The 17286-nt window shown below is 51.2% G+C and overlaps 1 protein-coding gene across 1 annotated transcript in view; it reads right to left on the bottom strand.

Annotated features, from left to right (window-relative positions):
- The window catches only part of LOC137378420 (myosin-7-like), a 199645-nt gene that overhangs the window by 122956 nt on the left and 59403 nt on the right, over window positions 1-17286 (bottom strand). The window contains exon 13 of the mRNA XM_068048747.1: window positions 1869-1987. Within this exon, the coding sequence (XP_067904848.1) occupies window positions 1869-1987 (119 nt within the window). The remainder of the gene's footprint in view (window positions 1-1868; window positions 1988-17286) is intronic.

Raw genomic sequence — 17286 nt, 5'->3', positions numbered from 1 at the left:
AGAGAGTAGTTAGAAAAGCATTATGGGATCTGGACGCTGGACTGTGTAACAACATCATGTTTTTAAAATTGTGATTTTTGAAAGTTTAAGATGGAGTCTGGAAGGTCAGGTGACCACACATCCACTCTACTAAAGGATAGGGCAGAAATCTTGGTTACCACGACAACAGAGAACACAGATCAGACTTTTCTTTTGAAAAACAGACTGCAGGGGTATAACACCTGAAGAACAATGGGTTTCACCCTCCCAGACTTTTAGATCGCAAACAAGGAGTCAACAATTCTGACAACACAAATGTGCATGGCAGCTGCTAACACCTGGAACAATGGAAGGCCCAGGTGGCACTGCTGAAACCAGACTTCTGGACTTTGCAAATTGGATAAGGACAGTGAGCTATTTACTTTTGATTCCAGATAAATTTAACAGATTTTCTAAAGGCAGACAGGCTGTAAGGAAGCCTCAAGGGAGGGAGAGAGTGCGAGAGAGAGGAACACCTGCTCTCTGGAAAATACTGATGCAGCGAAAAGCTGTGAAGGCTTGAACCTGTTTTGAAAGTTGAAGTTTTCGGAGAAGTAGAAGACCAACAGGACCACCAGGAATTGCCTTATTCGTGGACATCCAGGATGAAAGTGCTCGGAGAAATGAACGAAGAGGACATCGACTTTGAGAAAGGTCTAGGAGATCCAACCCATTGCAACTGGGAGGAATTTGGGACTTTTAACCACAAAGATTTTTCCATCAAAGAGGACTGTGCAAAGTACAAGTGTGATGTGAGCTTTTCAAGTGTTTTTAATAAGTAAAGAAAATATCTTTCTCTGTAATTTGGGGCATTAACTACTACAAAGTACTATTTAATTAATGGAGATTTATTTTCAGTTGTTATAATAAAAGTCTTAAAACATGAAATTTTTTGTAATTCTTTAAATTGGTCTGGGGGGTGGGCTTCATATCTCGTATTTTAATATTAACAGTCTCACGAGGTTGCAACACTTGGGCTTCATAAATAGAGGCCTAGAGTACAAAAGCAGGGAGGTTATGCTGAAATAAAAGCAAAATACTGCAGATGCTGGAAATCTGAAATAAAACCAGAAAGTGCTGGAAATACTCAGCAGGTCTGGCAGCATCTATGGAGAGAGAAGCAGAGTTAACGTTTCAGGTCAGTGACCCTTCTTCAGAACACATACCTGAAATGTTTACTCTGCTTCTCTCTCCACAGATGCTGCCAAACCTGCTGAATATTTCCAGCACTTTCTGTTTTTATTTGAGGTTATGGTGAACCTTTATCAAGCTCTGGTTAGGCCCCAATTAGAGCATCCAGTTCTGGTCACCACACTTTAGGAAGGATGTGAGGGTCTTTGAGAGGATGCGGAGGAGATTTATCAGAATGGTTCCAGGGATGAGGGATTTTAGTTACAAGGTTAGGTTGGAGAAGCTGGGGTTGTTTTCCTTGGAGCAAAGGAGATTGAGGAGATATTTGTTAGAGGTGTACAAGATTATTACAGGTTTGGATAGGGTAGATGAAGAAAAGCTGTTCCCAGTAACTGATGGTAGAAGGTCTAGGGGACACAGATTTAAGATTTTGGGCAAGAGATGCAGGGGGATGTGAGAAAGAACTTTTTTACACAGCGAGTGGTAATGACCTGGAACTCGCTGCCTACGAGGGTGGTGGAAGTGGAGACAATGAATGATTTCAAAGGAAATTGGATGGGCACTTGAGAGAAATAGATTTGTAGGGTTACAGGGATAGAAGGGGGGAGTGGGACTGGTTGGATTGTTGTACCGACGGCTGGCATGGAACCGATGGCCCAGATGACCTCCTTCTCTGCCATAATGACTCTATTTTAAATCCAATGAAATTCTTTGTGTACCTGAGCCACAGTTTGTCCCTTTGTCACGTATTCATTTCCGACTTTGACCCGGGGGTGAAGGAGGGCTTTCAGAAGGTCAGCGGAATTGATACCCATCAGGTAAGCTGCCTTGTCCGCATCTGCAAGATCAAAGGTCAAAGTTACTGTCAAAATCTACAATATGCCAGGAGCAATCCTGCTCAAGGTCCCAGGGAATGAATGGTGCATGGCGAAATATCCGTTTATGTGGACTTCAGGGTAGAAATCAACCCGGACTGATGAGAATAATTCTCAGCTGTGAGTCTGATGTGAAATGTCTCAGCCCATTCCTGGCTTTGTGAGCCTGTGGCTCAAAACTGGCTTAATGCCAATAATTACTGTCACCAAATGGGAGACAAGACAAATCCTAACCTAACACACCCGTCAGGAAACTGACGATACCAGGTGCAATGTTACATTTACTCCTCACCCATCTCATTCTCCATTAACAAAACCAGCATTCCACCCAATCACATCAGCTTTACTCTGTATCTAACCCCATTTTATTTTTTGGCCTTTATACCCCAGGCCCCTTTTATATACATATTTGCAGGGACACCCGGGCGCGAACGTAACCGCAGAAGAGGGGCAGGCAATCAGGGAGGATGGACCCCCCGACGGCCCGCAACCTGGACCTGTGAATTGCCACCTTGGCCAGGCCCAGGAGCAGACCGACGAGGAGATCCTCCTCCTGGCCCACGCCCCTCCGCTACGGGTGCCCAAAGATCAGGAGCGTGGGGCTGAAGTGCAGCCAGAACTTGAGGAGCAGCCCCTTCAAATACTCAAACAGGGGCTGCAACCTCGCACGCTCCGTATATATATGAAACAGGGACTCGTCCAAGTCGCAGAAAGTACAGGCGGCCTGGGAGTCCATGAACCTACTTAAAAGCCTATTGCACGGGACTGCCCTGTGCAACACCCTCCACCCCAGGTCCCCGATGAAAAGGGTGAGGACTCCCGCGTAGAGAGACCTCCATCGGGGTTTCCCCTTGCCGCCAGATGGCAACGCGGACCGCCAGTGCGTGTCTGGCCGGCTGACGAGGGCGAGGAAGTGGAGAGTGTGCAGGAGCAGCCCGTACAGGAAACCCCTCCGCTCCGATTGGACTGGCATGGAGGGCATTTCCGAGAGGCGGCTCGGGTTGTGCGGGACCGGCTCCCGAGGAGGGTTTCGGGGCCTGGGTCCGATGAGCAGTTCCGGCCGAACGGGGGTCAGCTCGGCCTGGATCGCTCCGCACTCCCGAGCCCCCTCGCCACCCGCAGTGAGGGGCGTCTCGGGGGTTTCGGCTACTCCTCCGCCCACTGGACCGTCCCCAAAGTCGGCCGCCCGGACAGCCGAGGCGTTCTCCTCCACCGGCGGGGAGCGCCCTGACTGGAATAGATCCTGGTAAAAGACAGGCGCGGCTAACGGATTCCACCGGGAGCTGCGTGCCGTCTTGAAGGCAGTGACAGTGGCGGAAAAAATACGTCGCCAGCGCACACCATCTGGGAGGATGCTCGACGTACAGGTATCTCTGCAGGGTCCGCAGCCTGGGTGCGGACGCACACCAGCGACTGACCGCCCTCGTCAATCGGGACACTCAGGACCGCGTCAGAGACCCAGTGTTTCCTCTTGCCCCAGAAGAAATCGACGAGTTTCTTCTGGATCTTGGTGGCAAATGCAGGGGGCGGGGCCAAAGTGACCAACCGGTACCACAACATGGAGGCCACCAGTTGGTTTATGACCAGCGCGCGGCCCCTGTAGGAAAGCACTCGGAGCAGTCCTGTCCAGCGCCCCAGCCGAGCGGTCACTTTCGCCTCCAACCCCTGCCAGTTTGCCGTCCAGGCTTCCTCAGCGGGACTAAGGTGAACTCCCAGATAGAGGAGGTGCGTGGTGCTCCACGCAAAAGGTGTCATCTCCTCTGGCAGGGAGTCCACCCGCCACTGACCCACCAGGAGTCCGGAACATTTCTCCCAATTGATCCTCGCGGAGGACGCGGCAGAATAGGTCTGCTGGCAGTCGCGCAGCCTCCGCAAGTCAACGGGATCTGTGACCGCGAGGAGCACGTCGTCGGCGTAAGCCGAGAGGACGACAAAGAACAAAGAACAGTACAGCACAGGAACAGGCCATTCGGCCCTCCAAGCCTGCGCCGATCTTGATGCCTGCCTAAACTAAAACCTTCTGCACTTCTGGGGTCCGTATCCCTCTATTCCCATCCTATTCATGTATTTGTCAAGATGCCTCTTAAACGTCTCTATGGTACCTGCTTCCACCACCTCCCCCGGCAACAAGTTCCATGCACTCACCACCCTCTGTGTAAAGAACTTGCCTCGCACATCCCCTCTAAACTTTGCCCCTCTCACCTTAAACCTATGTCCCATAGTAACTGACTCTTCCACCCTGGGAAAAAGCTTCTGACTATCCACTCTGTCCATGCCGCTTATAACTTTGTAAAGCTCTATCATGTCGCCCCTCCACCTCCGTCGTTCCAGTGAAAACAATCCGAGTTTATCCAACCTCTCCTCATAGCTAATGCCCTCCAGACCAGGCAACATCCTGGTAAACCTCTTCTGTACCCTCTCCAAAGCCTCCACGTCCTTCAGGGAGTGTGGCGACCAGAATTGCACGCAATATTCTAAGTGTGGCCTAACTAAAGTTCTGTACAGCTGCAGCATGACTTGCCAATTTTTTTACTCTATGCCTCGACCGATGAAGGCAAGCATGCCGAATGCCTTCTTGACAACCTTATCCACCTGCGTTGCCACTTTCAGTGACCTGTGGACCTGTACGCCCAGATCTCTCTGCCTGTCAATACTCCTAAGGGTTCTGCCATTTACTGTATACTTCCCACCTGCATTAGACCTTCCAAAATGCATTACCTCACATTTGTCCGGATTAAACTCCATCTGCCATTTCTCTGCCCAAGTCTCCAACCGATCTCAATCCTGCTGTGTCCTCTGACAATCCTCATCATTATCCGCAACTCCACCAACCTTTGTGTCGTCCGCAAACTTACCAATCAGACCAGCTACATTTTCCTCCAAATCATTTATATATACTACAAACAGCAAAGGTCCCAGCACTGATCCCTGCGGAACACCACTAGTCACATCCCTCCATTCAGAAAAGCACCCTTCCACTGTTACCCTCTGTCTTCGATGACTGAGCCAGTTCTGTATCCATCTTGCCAGCTCCCCTCTGATCCCATGTGACTTCACCTTTTGTATCAGTCTGCCATGAGGGACCTTGTCAAAGGCTTTACTGAAGTCCATATAGATAACATCCACTGCCCTTCCTTCATCAATCATCTCTGTCACTTCCTCAAAAAACTCAATCAAATTAGTGAGGCATGACCTCCCCTTCACAAAACCATGCTGCCTCTCGCTAATAAGTCCATTTGTTTCCAAATGGGAGTAAATCCTGTCCCGAAGAATCCTCTCTAATAGTTTCCCTACCACTGACTTAAGGCTCACCGGCCTAAAATTTCCTGGATTATCCTTGCCACCCTTCTTAAACAAAGGAACAAAATTGGCTATTCTCCAGTCATAGAACATAGAACATAGAACAGTACAGCACAGTACAGGCCCTTCGGCCCACGATGTTGTGCTGACCCTTTAACCTACTCTAAGATCAAAGTACCTACATACCCTTCATTCTACTATCATCCATGTACCTATCCAAGAGTCGCTTAAATGTCCCTAATGTATCTGCTTCTACTACCACCGCTGGCAGTGCATTCCACGCACCCACCACTCTCTGTGTAAAGAACCTACCTCTGACATCTCCCCTAAACCTTCCTCCAATCATCTTAAAATTATGCCCCCTGGTGATGGCCCTTTCCACCCTGGGAAAAAGTCTCTGACTATCCACTCTATCTATGCCTCTCATCATCTTGTACCCCTCTATCAAGTCACCTCTCATCCTTCTTCGCTCCAATGAGAAAAGCCCCCTCAACCTTTCTTCATAAGACATGCCCTCCAGTCCAGGCAGCATCCTGGTAAATCTCCTCTGCACCCTCTCTAAAGCTTCCACATCCTTCCTATAATGAGGTGACCAGAACTGAACACAATATTCCAAGTGTGGTCGAACCAGGGCCTTATAGAGCTGCAGCATAACCTCGCGGCTCTTAAACTCAATCCCCCTGTTAATGAAAGCCAACACCCCATCTGCCTTCTTAACAACCCTATCAACTTGGGTGGCAACTTTGAGCGATCAATGGACATAGACCCCAAGATCCCTCTGTTCCTCCACACTGCCAAGAATCCTGTCTTTAAGCCTGTATTCTGCATTCAAATTCGACCTTCCAAAATGAATCACTTCACACTTTTCCAGGTTGAACTCCATCTGCCACTTCTCAGCCCAGCTCTGCATCCTGTCAATGTCCCGTTGCAACCTACAACAGCCCTCCACACTACCCACAACTCCAGCAACCTTTGTATCATCGGCAAACTTACTAACCCAGCCTTCCACTTCCTCATCCAAGTCATTTATAAAAATCACAAAGAGCAGAGGTCCCAGAACAGATCCCTGCGGAACACCAGGCTGAATACTTTCCATCTACTGCCACCCTCTGTCTTCTATGGGCTAGCCAATTCTGTATCCAGACAGCCATATTTCCCTGTATCCCATGCCTCCTTACTTTCTGAATGAGCCTACCATGGGGAACCTTATCAAATGCCTTGCTAAAATCCAAATACACCACATCCACTGCTCTTCCTTCATCAATGTGTTTTGTCACATCCTCAAAGAATTCAATAAGGCTTGTGAGGCATGACCTGCCCCTCACAAAGCCATACTGACTGTCTCTAATCAAACAATGCTTTTCCAAATAATCATAAATCCTGTCTCTCAGAATCCTCTCCAATAATTTGCCCACCACCGACGTAAGACTGACTGGTCTGTAATTCCCAGGGTTATCCCCATTCCCTTTCTTGAACAAGGGAATAACATTTGCCACCCTCCAATCATCCGGTACTACTCCAGTGGACAGTGAGGACGCAAAGATCATCGCCAAAGGCGCAGCAATCTCTTCCCTCGCTTCCCGTAATATCCTTGGGTATATCCCGTCTGGCCCCGGGGACATATCTATCCTCATGTCTTTCAAGTCGTCTGGGACCTCACCTGTAGCCAATGAGGATGCAAACATTTCTGTCAAGGCCACAGCAATTTCTTCCCTTGCCTCCCTCATTATTCTGGGGTAGATCCCATCAGGCCCTGGGGACTTATCTACCTTAATGCTTTGCAAGACACCCAACACCTCCTCCTTTTTGATAATGAGATGACTGAGACTGTCTACACTCCCTTCCCTAGGCTCATCATCCACCAAGTCCTTCTCTTTGGTGAATACTGATGCAAAGTACTCATTTAGTACTTTGCCCATTTCCTCTGCCTCCACACATAGATTCCCTCCTCTGTCCTTGAGTGGGCCAACCCTTTCCCTGGTTACCCTCTTGCTCTTTATATACGTATAAAAAGCCTTGGGATTTTCCTTCATCCTGTTTGCCAATGACTTCTCATAACCCCTTTTAGCCCTCCTAACTCCTTGCTTAAGTTCCTTCCTACTGTCTTTATATTCCTCAAGTGCTTCATCTGTTCCTAGCCTTCCAGCCCTTACAAATGCTTCCTTTTTCTTTTTGACTAGGCTCACAATATCCCGCGTTATCCAAGGTTCCCGAAATTTGCCAAACTTATCCTGCTTCCTCACAGGAACATGCTGGTCCTGGATTCTAATCAGCTGACGTTTGAAAGACTCCCACATGTCAGATGTTGATTTACCCTCAAACAGCCGCCCCCAATCTAAATTCTTCAGTTCCTGCCTAATATTGTTATAATTAGCCTTCCCCCAATTTAGCACCTTCACCCGAGGACTACTCTTATCCTTATCCACAAGTACCTTAAAACTTATGGAATTATGGTCACTGTTCCCGAAATGCTCCCCTACTGAAACTTCGACCACCTGGCCAGGCTCATTCCCCAATACCAGGTCCAGTACGGCCCCATCCCTAGTTGGACTATCTACATATTGTTTCAAGAAGCCCTCCTGGATGCTCCTCACAAATTCTGACCCATCCAAGCCCCTCGCACTAAGTGAGTCCCAGTCAATATAGGGGAAGTTAAAATCACCCACCACTACAACCCTGTTACCTTTACATCTTTCCAAAATCTGTCTACATATCTGCTCCTCTACCTCCCGCTGGCTGTTGGGAGGCCTGTAGTAAACCCTCAACATCGTGACTGCACCCTTCCTATTCCTGAGCTCCACCCATGTTGCCTCGCTGCATGACCCCTCCGAGGTGTCCTCCCGCCGTACAGCTGTGATATTCTCCTTAACCAGTAATGCAACTCCCCCACCCCTTTTACATCCCCCTCTATCCCGCCTGAAGATTCTAAATCCTGGAACATTTAGCTGTCAATCCTGTCCTTCCCTCAACCAAGTCTCTGTAATAGCAACAACATCATAGTTCCAAGTACTAATCCAAGCTCTAAGTTCATCTGCCTTACCTGTTATTCTTCTCGCATTGAAACAAATGCACTTCAGACCACCAGTCCCGCTGTTCTCCACAACATCTCCCTGCCTGCTCTTCCTCTTAGTTTTACTGGCCTTATTTACTAGTTCCCCCTCATTTATTACACTTGCTGTCCTACTGCTCTGGTTCCCACCCCCCTGCCACACTAGTTTAAACCCTCCCGAGTGACACTAGCAAACCTCGCAGTCAGGATATTTGTGCCCCTCCAGTTTAGATGCAACCCGTCCTTCTTGTACAGGTCCCATCTGTCCCTGAAGAGATCCCAATGGTCCAGATATCTGAAACCCTCCCTTCTACACCAGCTGTTCAGCCACGTGTTTAGCTGCACTATCTTCCTATTTCTAGCCTCACTGGCACGTGGCACAGGGAGTAATCCCGAGATTACAACCCTCGAGGTCCTGTTTTTTAACTTTCTGCCTAACTCCCTAAACTCCCCCTGCAGGACCTCATCACTCTTCCTGCCTATGTCATTGGTACCAATGTGTACCACAACCTCTGGCTGTTCACCCTCCCCCTTCAGAATGCCCCCTGTCCGTTCAGAGACATCCTTGACCCTGGCAGCAGGGAGGCAACATACCATCCTGGAGTCTTTTTCACATCCAGCCAGCTCGCGCAGAACCAATCCAGTCAACCTCCTGCGAAGCAGACATAGGAAGGGCTCCACGCAGATGGTATATAATTGGCTGGACATGGGGCATCCCTGACGCACTCCTCTCCCAAATCGAAGTGGCGCCGTCAAGGACCCATTAACCTTGACTAGACACTCTGCGGCGGCGTATAAAAGCGCGCAGAGTCCCGAAAAGGTATTCGTGATCCACCCTGTCGAGCGCCTTCTCCTGATCGAGGGAGAGAAAGGCGACCGATTGACCAGTCCTCTGGGAAAAATGGATCAGGTCCCGGACCAGGTGGATGTTGTCCTGGATGGACCGGCCCGGGACCGTGTAGGACTGGTTAGGGTGGATCACGTGGGCCAGCACGGAGCCCAGGTGGGTAGACATAGCCCGGGCAAAGATCTTATAATCCGTGCTGAGGAGGGAGACCGGATGCCAGTTTATAAGCAGGCGGAGATCGCCCCTCTTCGGCAGCAGGACGATGACCGCCCTGCGCCACGAGAGGGGCATCTCCCCGGTCGCCAGGCTTTCCCCCAGGACACGCGCATAATCGTCCCCTAGGACGTCCCAGAGTGCCCTGAGGAACTCCATGGTCAACCCATCCAGCCCTGGGGATTTGCCCCTTGAGAGCTGGTGGAGGGCGCCGGTCAGCTCCGCCAACGTGAGTGGAGCCTCCAATCCTTCGACGCCCTCCGGGCTGACCTGCAGCAGGTCCTCCCACAAAACTCTGCACGCGTCCTCGCTGGATGGATCCGGACAGAACAACGCATTGTAATAAGTACGGACCAGAAGGCCCATTCCCTCCGGATCCTTGATGGAGGATCCGTCGTTGGCCAACAGCTCGACGAGCTGCTTATGGACCCCCCGCCATTTTTCCAGCGCGTAGAAGAAGGGTGAGGTGCGGTTCAAATCTTCCAGGATCTGGATCCACGACCTCACGTACACGCCTCGGGACCCTATGAGCTGCAGGTCCCTCAGCGCGCCCTTCTTCTCTTTATATGCCTGCCACAGGGCCGGGTCCACGACGGCATGACCGAGGCGGGACTCCAAGTCGAGCACCTCCCTCTCTAGGCACCTGACCTCAGCTTCCCACCCCTTGGTCGACCCCTTCGCGTACTCCTGACAGAAGACGCGGATGTGAGTCTTGCCCACATCCCACCATCGCCTCAAGGAGGGGAAGCCCCCCTGCTTCCTTCTCCAGTCGGCCCAGAATTGACGGAACGTGTTCAGGCATCACTTGTTCTCCAGCAGCCGGTTGTTAAAGTGCCAGTACGCGGACCCCGCCCGCGTGCGGAGTGAACTCCGCCCACACCAGGTGGTGGCCCGAGCACGGCACCAGCCGCATGGAGGCCGCCGAGACGCCGGAGACGTACGCCTGCGAAATGTAGAGGCGGTCGATTCGGGACCCTCCTCCTCCAGACCTCCACATGAAGGCGCTGGAGTCGGGATGGAGATTCCGCCAGACGTCCTCAAAGTTAAGGGAGCTGATCAGTCCCCTCAACTTCTCCACAAAGTTCACAAAGTGGAGCGGCACGCTACCCAGGTGAACGGCGAGGTGGAGCAAGCGGCCTGGCACTAGCTCCTTGACCCCCAAGATCTCCGGCTGAAAGGTCAGGGCCAACAAGATAGCCACCCCACTAGAAATAAGGGTGAGGTAACTCATGTAGACCCCACCCTGCCACTCCAGGAGCCAGGTGGCTTCGTCTCCTGGAACGGTGTGGGTTTCCTGCAGAAAGCTCACCGCGTATCTCCCTTCCCTGAGGACTGAGAGATTGTGAATTCTGCAGTGAGACCCCCTGCTGCCGTTGATGTTGAGGCTGGCTATGGTTATCTTCTTGTCAAAGGTACTTTAAAAAACCGTCACCAACACTGTGAGGAGGGAGTGGAAGTGCACCTGGCCTTCCACACCCCCAGCAACCCATTGGGGAACGCATTAAATCGGAGCCTCTCAAACAGTTTCACGCCCGCGCCCTACCCCGCTTTCTTGAGGGCGGCACGGACGGACTGGATGATCAGCTCCAGACACGACCAATGGCCGAGGGCCAGCTGAACTTTATTGCAGCAATCCCTGCAAGCTGCGAGGAAATCCCAGAGTTCCGCCGTGGGGATGAGAGGAGACTCGGTGGGAGGCACAAGGGACTCCACCACCTCACTGGTGATGGAATCAAGGTCATCCTCCATGCCCCACACCGAGTCCCCGTCCTCCTCTGGGTCGTCACCACCAGTGGCCGACACACCCACCGCACACTGTGGGGCGGACGCCCCGGCCGCACCAGCTGGTCCCGCCTCTGTCACGATCCCAGCCCCAGGACTCGGAGGGCGGAGTTCCGGAGTGGTGAGTATATAAAAAAAACTTACCTCGGGGATTCTCAGAGCAGACAAAGTATTTATTTATTTTATATCAATTAACTAATGAGTGCTAGAAATGACAGTTAGAGGAGTGAAGTGCTTCACCTGTGAGATGTGGGAAGTCCGTGACGCTTCCAGCATTCCGGACGACTACATCTGCAAGAAGTGTACCCAGTTGCAGCTCCTCACAGACCGCATGGATCGGTTGGAGCGGCAACTGGATGCACTTAGAAGCATGCAGGTGGCAGAGAGAGTCATAGACAGGAGTTTTAGAGAAGTGGTTACACGTGAGGTGCAGGCAGATAGATGGGTGACCGCTAGAAGGGGCAGGCAGTCAGTGCAGGATTCCCCTGTGGCTATCCCCCTCTCTAACAAGTATACCGTTTTGGATACTGTTGGGGGGGGGATGGCCTCTCAGGGGAAAACAGCAGCAGCCAGAGCAGTGGCACCATGGCTGGCACTGTTGTTCAGCAGGGAGGGACAAAGCGCAGAAGAGCAATAGTTATAGGGGACTCTATAGTCAGGGGCACAGATAGGTGCTTCTGTGGACGTGAAAGAGACTCCAGGATGGTATGTTGCCTCCCTGGTGCCAGGGTTAAGGATGTCTCTGAACGGACAGAGGGCATTCTGAAGGGGGAGGGTGAACAGCCACAGGTTGTGGTACACATCGGTACCAATGACGTAGGCAGGAAGAGTGACGAGGTCCTGCAGGGGGAGTTCAGGGAGTTAAGTAGAAAGTTAAAAGACAGGACCTCAAGGGTTGTAATCTCAGGATTACTCCCTGTGCCACGTGCCAGTGAGGCTAGAAATAGGAAGATAGTGCAGCTAAACATGTGGCTGAACAGCTGGTGTAGAAGGGAGGGTTTCAGATATCTGGAACATTGGGATCTCTTCAGGGACAGATGGAACCTGTACAAGGAGGACGGGTTGCATCTAAACTGGAAGGGCACAAATATCCTGGCCGCGAGGTTTGCTAGCGTCACTCGGGAGGGTTTAAACTAGTGTGGCAGGGGGGTGGGAACCAGAGCAGTAGGACAGCTAGTGAAATAAATGAGTAGGACATAGTAAATAAGGCCAGTAAGACTAAGAGGAAGAGCAGGCAGGGAGATGTTGCAGAGCACAGCGGGACTGGTGGTCTGAAGTGCATTTGTTTCATTGCGAGAAGTATAACAGGTAAGGCAGATGAATTTAGAGCTTGGATTAGTACTTGGAAATATGATGTTGTTGCTATTACAGAGACTTGGTTGAGGGAAGGGCAGGATTGGCAGCTAAATGTTCCAGGCTTTAGAAGCTTCAGACGGGATAGAGGGGGATGTAAAAGGGGTGGGGGAGTTGCATTACTGGTTAAGGAGAATATCACAGCTGTACTGGGGGAGGACACCTCGGAGGGGTCATGCAGTGAGGCAATATGGGTGGAGCTCAGAAATAGGAAGGGTGCAGTCACGATGTTGGGGGTTTACTACAGGCCTCCCAACAGCCAGCGGGAGGTAGAGGAGCAGATATGTAGACAGATTTTGGAAAGATGTAAAGGTAACAGGGTTGTAGTGGTGGGTGATTTTAACTTCCCCAATATTGACTGGGACTCACTTAGTGCGAGGGGCTTGGATGGGGCAGAATTTGTGAGGAGCATCCAGGAGGGCTTCTTGAAACAGTATGTAGATAGTCCAACTAGGGATGGGGCCATACTGGACCTAATATTGGGGAATGAGCCCGGCCAGGTGGTCGAAGTTTCAGTGGGGGAGCATTTCGGGAACAGTGACCATAATTCCATAAGTTTTAAGGTACTTGTGGATAAGGATAAGAGTAGTCCTCGGGTGAAGGTGCTAAATTGGGGGAAGGCTAATTATAAAAAAATTAGGCAGGAACTGAAGAATTTAGATTCGGGGCGGCTGTTTGAGGGTAAATCAACATCTGACATGTGGGAGTCTTTCAAACGTCAGCTGATTAGAATCCAGGACCAGCATGTTCCTGTGAGGAAGAAAGACAAGTTTGGCAGGTTTTGGGAAGCTTGGATAACACGGGATATTGTGAGCCTAGTCAAAAAGAAAAAGGAAGCATTTGTAAGGGCTGGAAGGCTAGGAACAGATGAAGCACTTGAGGAATATAAAGACAGTAGGAAGGAACTTAAGCAAGGAGTCAGGAGGGCTAAAAGGGGTCATGAAAAGTCATTGGCAAACAGGATTAAGGAAAGTCCCAAGGCTTTTTAAACATATATAACGAGCAAGAGGGTAACCCGGGAAAGGGTTGGCCCACTCAAGGACAGAGAAGGGAATCTATGCGTGGAGCCAGAGGAAATGGGTGAGGTACTAAATGAGTACTTTGCATCAGTATTCACCAAGGAGAAGGACTTGGTGAATGATGAGCCTAGGGAAGGGAGTGTAGATAGTCTCAGTCATCTCATTATCAAAAAGGAGGAGGTGTTGGGTGTCTTGCAAAGCATTAAGGTAGATAAGTCCCCAGGGCCTGATGGGATCTACCCCAGAATACTGAGGGAGGCAAGGGAAGAAATTGCTGGGGCCTTGACAGAAATCTTTGCATCCTCATTGGCTACAGGTGAGGTCCCAGAGGACTGGAGAATAGCCAGTGTTGTTCCTTTGTTTAAGAAGGGTGGCAAGGATAATCTAGGAAATTTTAGGCCGGTGAGCCTTATGTCAGTGGTAGGGAAACTATTAGACAGGATTCTTTGGGACAGGATTTACTCCCATTTGGAAACAAATGAACTTATTAGCGAGAGACAGCATGGTTTTGTAAAGGGGAGGTCGTGTCTTACTAATTTGATTGAGTTTTTTGAGGAAGTGACGAAGATGATTGATGAGGGAAGGGCGGTGGATGTTATCTATATGGACTTTAGTAAAGCCTTTGACAAGGTCCCGCATGGCAGACTGGTGCAAAAGGTGAAGTCACACGGGATCAGAGGTGAGCTGGCAAGATGGATACAGAACTGGCTCGGTCACAGAAGACAGAGGGTAACAGTGGATGGGTGTTTTTCTGAATGGAGGGATGTGACTAGTGGTGTTCCGCAGGGATCAGTGCTGGGACCTTTGCTGTTTGTAGTATATATAAATGATTTGGAGGAAAATGTAGCTGGTCTGATTTGTAAGTTTGCGGACGACACAAAGGTTGGTGGAGTTGCGGATAATGATGAGGATTGTCAGAGGATACAGCAGGATATAGATCGGTTGGAGACTTGGGTGGAGAAATGGCAGATGGAGTTTAATCCGGACAAATGTGAGGTAATGCATTTTGGAAGGTCTAATGCAGGTGGGAAGTATACAGTAAATGGCAGAACCCTTAGGAGTATTGACAGGCAGAGATATCTGGGCGTACAGGTCCACAGGTCACTGAAAGTGGCAACGCAGGTGGATAAGGTAGTCAAGAAGGCATACGGCATGCTTGCCTTCATCGGTCGGGGCATAGAGTATAAAGTATAGAGTATAAGTCATGCTGTACAGAACTTTAGTTAGGTCACACTTAGAATATTGCGTGAAATTCTGGTCGCCACACTACCAGAAGGACGTGGAGGCTTTGGAGAGGGTACAGAGGAGGTTTACCAGGATGTTGCCTGGTCTGGAGGGCATTAGCTATGAGGAGAGGTTGGAAAAACTCGGATTGTTTTCACTGGAACGACGGAGATGGAGGGGCGACATGATAGAGGTTTACAAAGTTATGAGCGGCATGGACAGAGTGGATAGTCAGAAGCTTTTTCCCAGGGTGGAAGAGTAGGTTACTAGGGGACATAGGTTTAAGGTGCGAGGGGAAAAGTTTAGAGGGGATGTGCGAGGCAAGTTCTTTACACAGAGGGTGGTGAGTGCCTGGAACTTGCTGCCGGGGGAGGTGGTGGAAGCAGATACGATAGCGACGTTTAAGAGACATTTTGACAAATATATGAATAGGATGGGAATAGAGGGATACGGGCCCCGGAAGTGCAGAAGGTGTTAGTTTCGGCAGGCATCAAGATCGGCACAGGCTTGGAGGGCCGAATGGCCTGTTCCTGTGCTTTACTGTTCTTTGTTCTTTCTTCTTTGAGTCCTCTCTGGGTTCTAGAATGGAACTGGAGTCTGTGGGCGCCAGTGGTTCAGGACCCCCCTCCGCCTCCGTCCCCAGGCCAGTGAGTGGTCCAGGGGAGATGGATGTTCCCGACTCCGGAAATCCAGCCGGAGCCAAGACCGGAGGCGGAGAGGGGAGGCCATCTCCCGCCAACCCCAGCGCCCACGGGCCCAGCAGGCAGTGAATTACACAAGTTGGCTTCTGGGTCGAGTATATCCCGGGCAGCAGCGTCAGACGGATGGGAGGGCGACCCTCGTGGGTCTCACCCCCACCCAGGACACCCGACCCATCAGCCAAAGGAATGATTTCTCCCGTGGGTTCCCCTACCAAGGGCGTGTCCCCAACTTCAGGAGTTGACAATATTACAGGGGCATCCCCCCACCCTCTGTTCCGAGGGGTGGAGGGTTCCCGCCCAGGGCTCGAGGCCCTGCATGTACTGGTGGCAGGGGGAGCCTGAGGACCCACGCCAGGAGGTGGACTGCTTTTTTCAGAGCCGTCTTCAGAGGAGGGACGTCTCCTCCTATTTCGGGAGGGGCACGGAGGCTCAGAGACCTCCATGTCATCAGGGGCCTCTGCCTCCGCACCCTCCTTTTGCCTGGTCTCCCTGGGCCTAAACGCAGCCCTGGGGCAGGTGAATCCCCTGGGAGAGGACCTTGGGCTGAGCTCAGGCTCAGGTTGTGCCAAGGTGTCCAGGGGACGCGTCTGTTCTGGTTTGTTTTTCTTCCATGTCCTCCTTCCACTCGGACGGGCACCCCCCTCCCAGCCGGAGGCCATGAAAACCATAGCCTCCGGAACCGACTGAGCGGTGTCTTTAGGAGGTGAAGTGGCACCACCCTGGGCCGCTGAGGTGGAGTTGGCGGCCAGGAGGTTGCACCCCCTTGCAGGAATGCACCCTGCACCGTCCAAGGTCCAGGAGACGCGGTAGGCCGTCCCCTGGAACTCTACATTGAAATGGCCATCTGTGACTTCCTCCCACGCCAGCTGCATAAATAGCTGGCGGTGGAAGGAGTAGACATGTCGGAGGCTGTGATCCCGAAGACCGAGCGGGACTGGGATGATCCCCGACCTCACCTCCCCCATATGGTGCAGGTGGGGGAGGAGGAGCTCACTGGGAATGAAGGGCGGGACGTTTGATAGCATTATCTGCTGCGCAGTGACCCCCAGAGGGTCCACCGGCATAAAGGTCTCCCCCCCACAGTGAGCCCCTTATTCAGGGCCAGGGACACCCCCGCTCAGTCTTCAGGAAGAAGACAGCCTTCCTGTACATCTTTGAGGCCGCCACAATGGCCAAGGGGCTGACAACCTCAGCCATTGACTTTACACAAGCCTCTATAGACATGTTGGGGTGGGGATAGCTCTTTACCCCATGGCTCGATGTAATTAATTTAAAAGGTGATGGGGTCACGCGGGCGGCCACAGAGGCTACAGCCGTATAGGCGTGAGAGTGCCCGCCACCGGTGATGATGGGCTTGCCATGGGTTGAAGAGCCAAACCCACCCTAAATTGCAGGCAAACAAACAAAAAACAAACAAACAAACAAAAGTTTCCAAGAAATAATGTCGAAACAACTGGTAGGTTTGGGGAGAAGCTGAGGCTATACAGGAAAGGGGAAAGACAGGCTGCAAGCGATGACTTTGCTTTGCTTTTTTTCTTTCAAGGGTGGTACTCAGAGCACTCTAAACACTCCTGGTCTTCTGGTTGTGGGAGGGGTCTTCACCTGGGTCAGCCGAAAGCTGCCCAGACACTAGCTAGATCCTTCTGTCTCTTTAGCCAGGCAGTTTCAGCTGACCCAGGCTGGGCAGTTAGAGGGAACTTCCTTGTATATGCAATGCAATTGCACAGCTCTCTGCAGAATTGGACAGCACCAACCACCCCCCGCCCCCCACCCC

The sequence above is a fragment of the Heterodontus francisci genome, chromosome 16 (assembly GCF_036365525.1).
Source record: "Heterodontus francisci isolate sHetFra1 chromosome 16, sHetFra1.hap1, whole genome shotgun sequence".
In the NCBI taxonomy this organism is placed as follows: Eukaryota; Metazoa; Chordata; class Chondrichthyes; order Heterodontiformes; family Heterodontidae; genus Heterodontus; species Heterodontus francisci.
The sequence above is the reverse complement of the archived record's forward strand: the minus strand, read 5'-3'. Positions and strand labels throughout refer to the sequence as shown.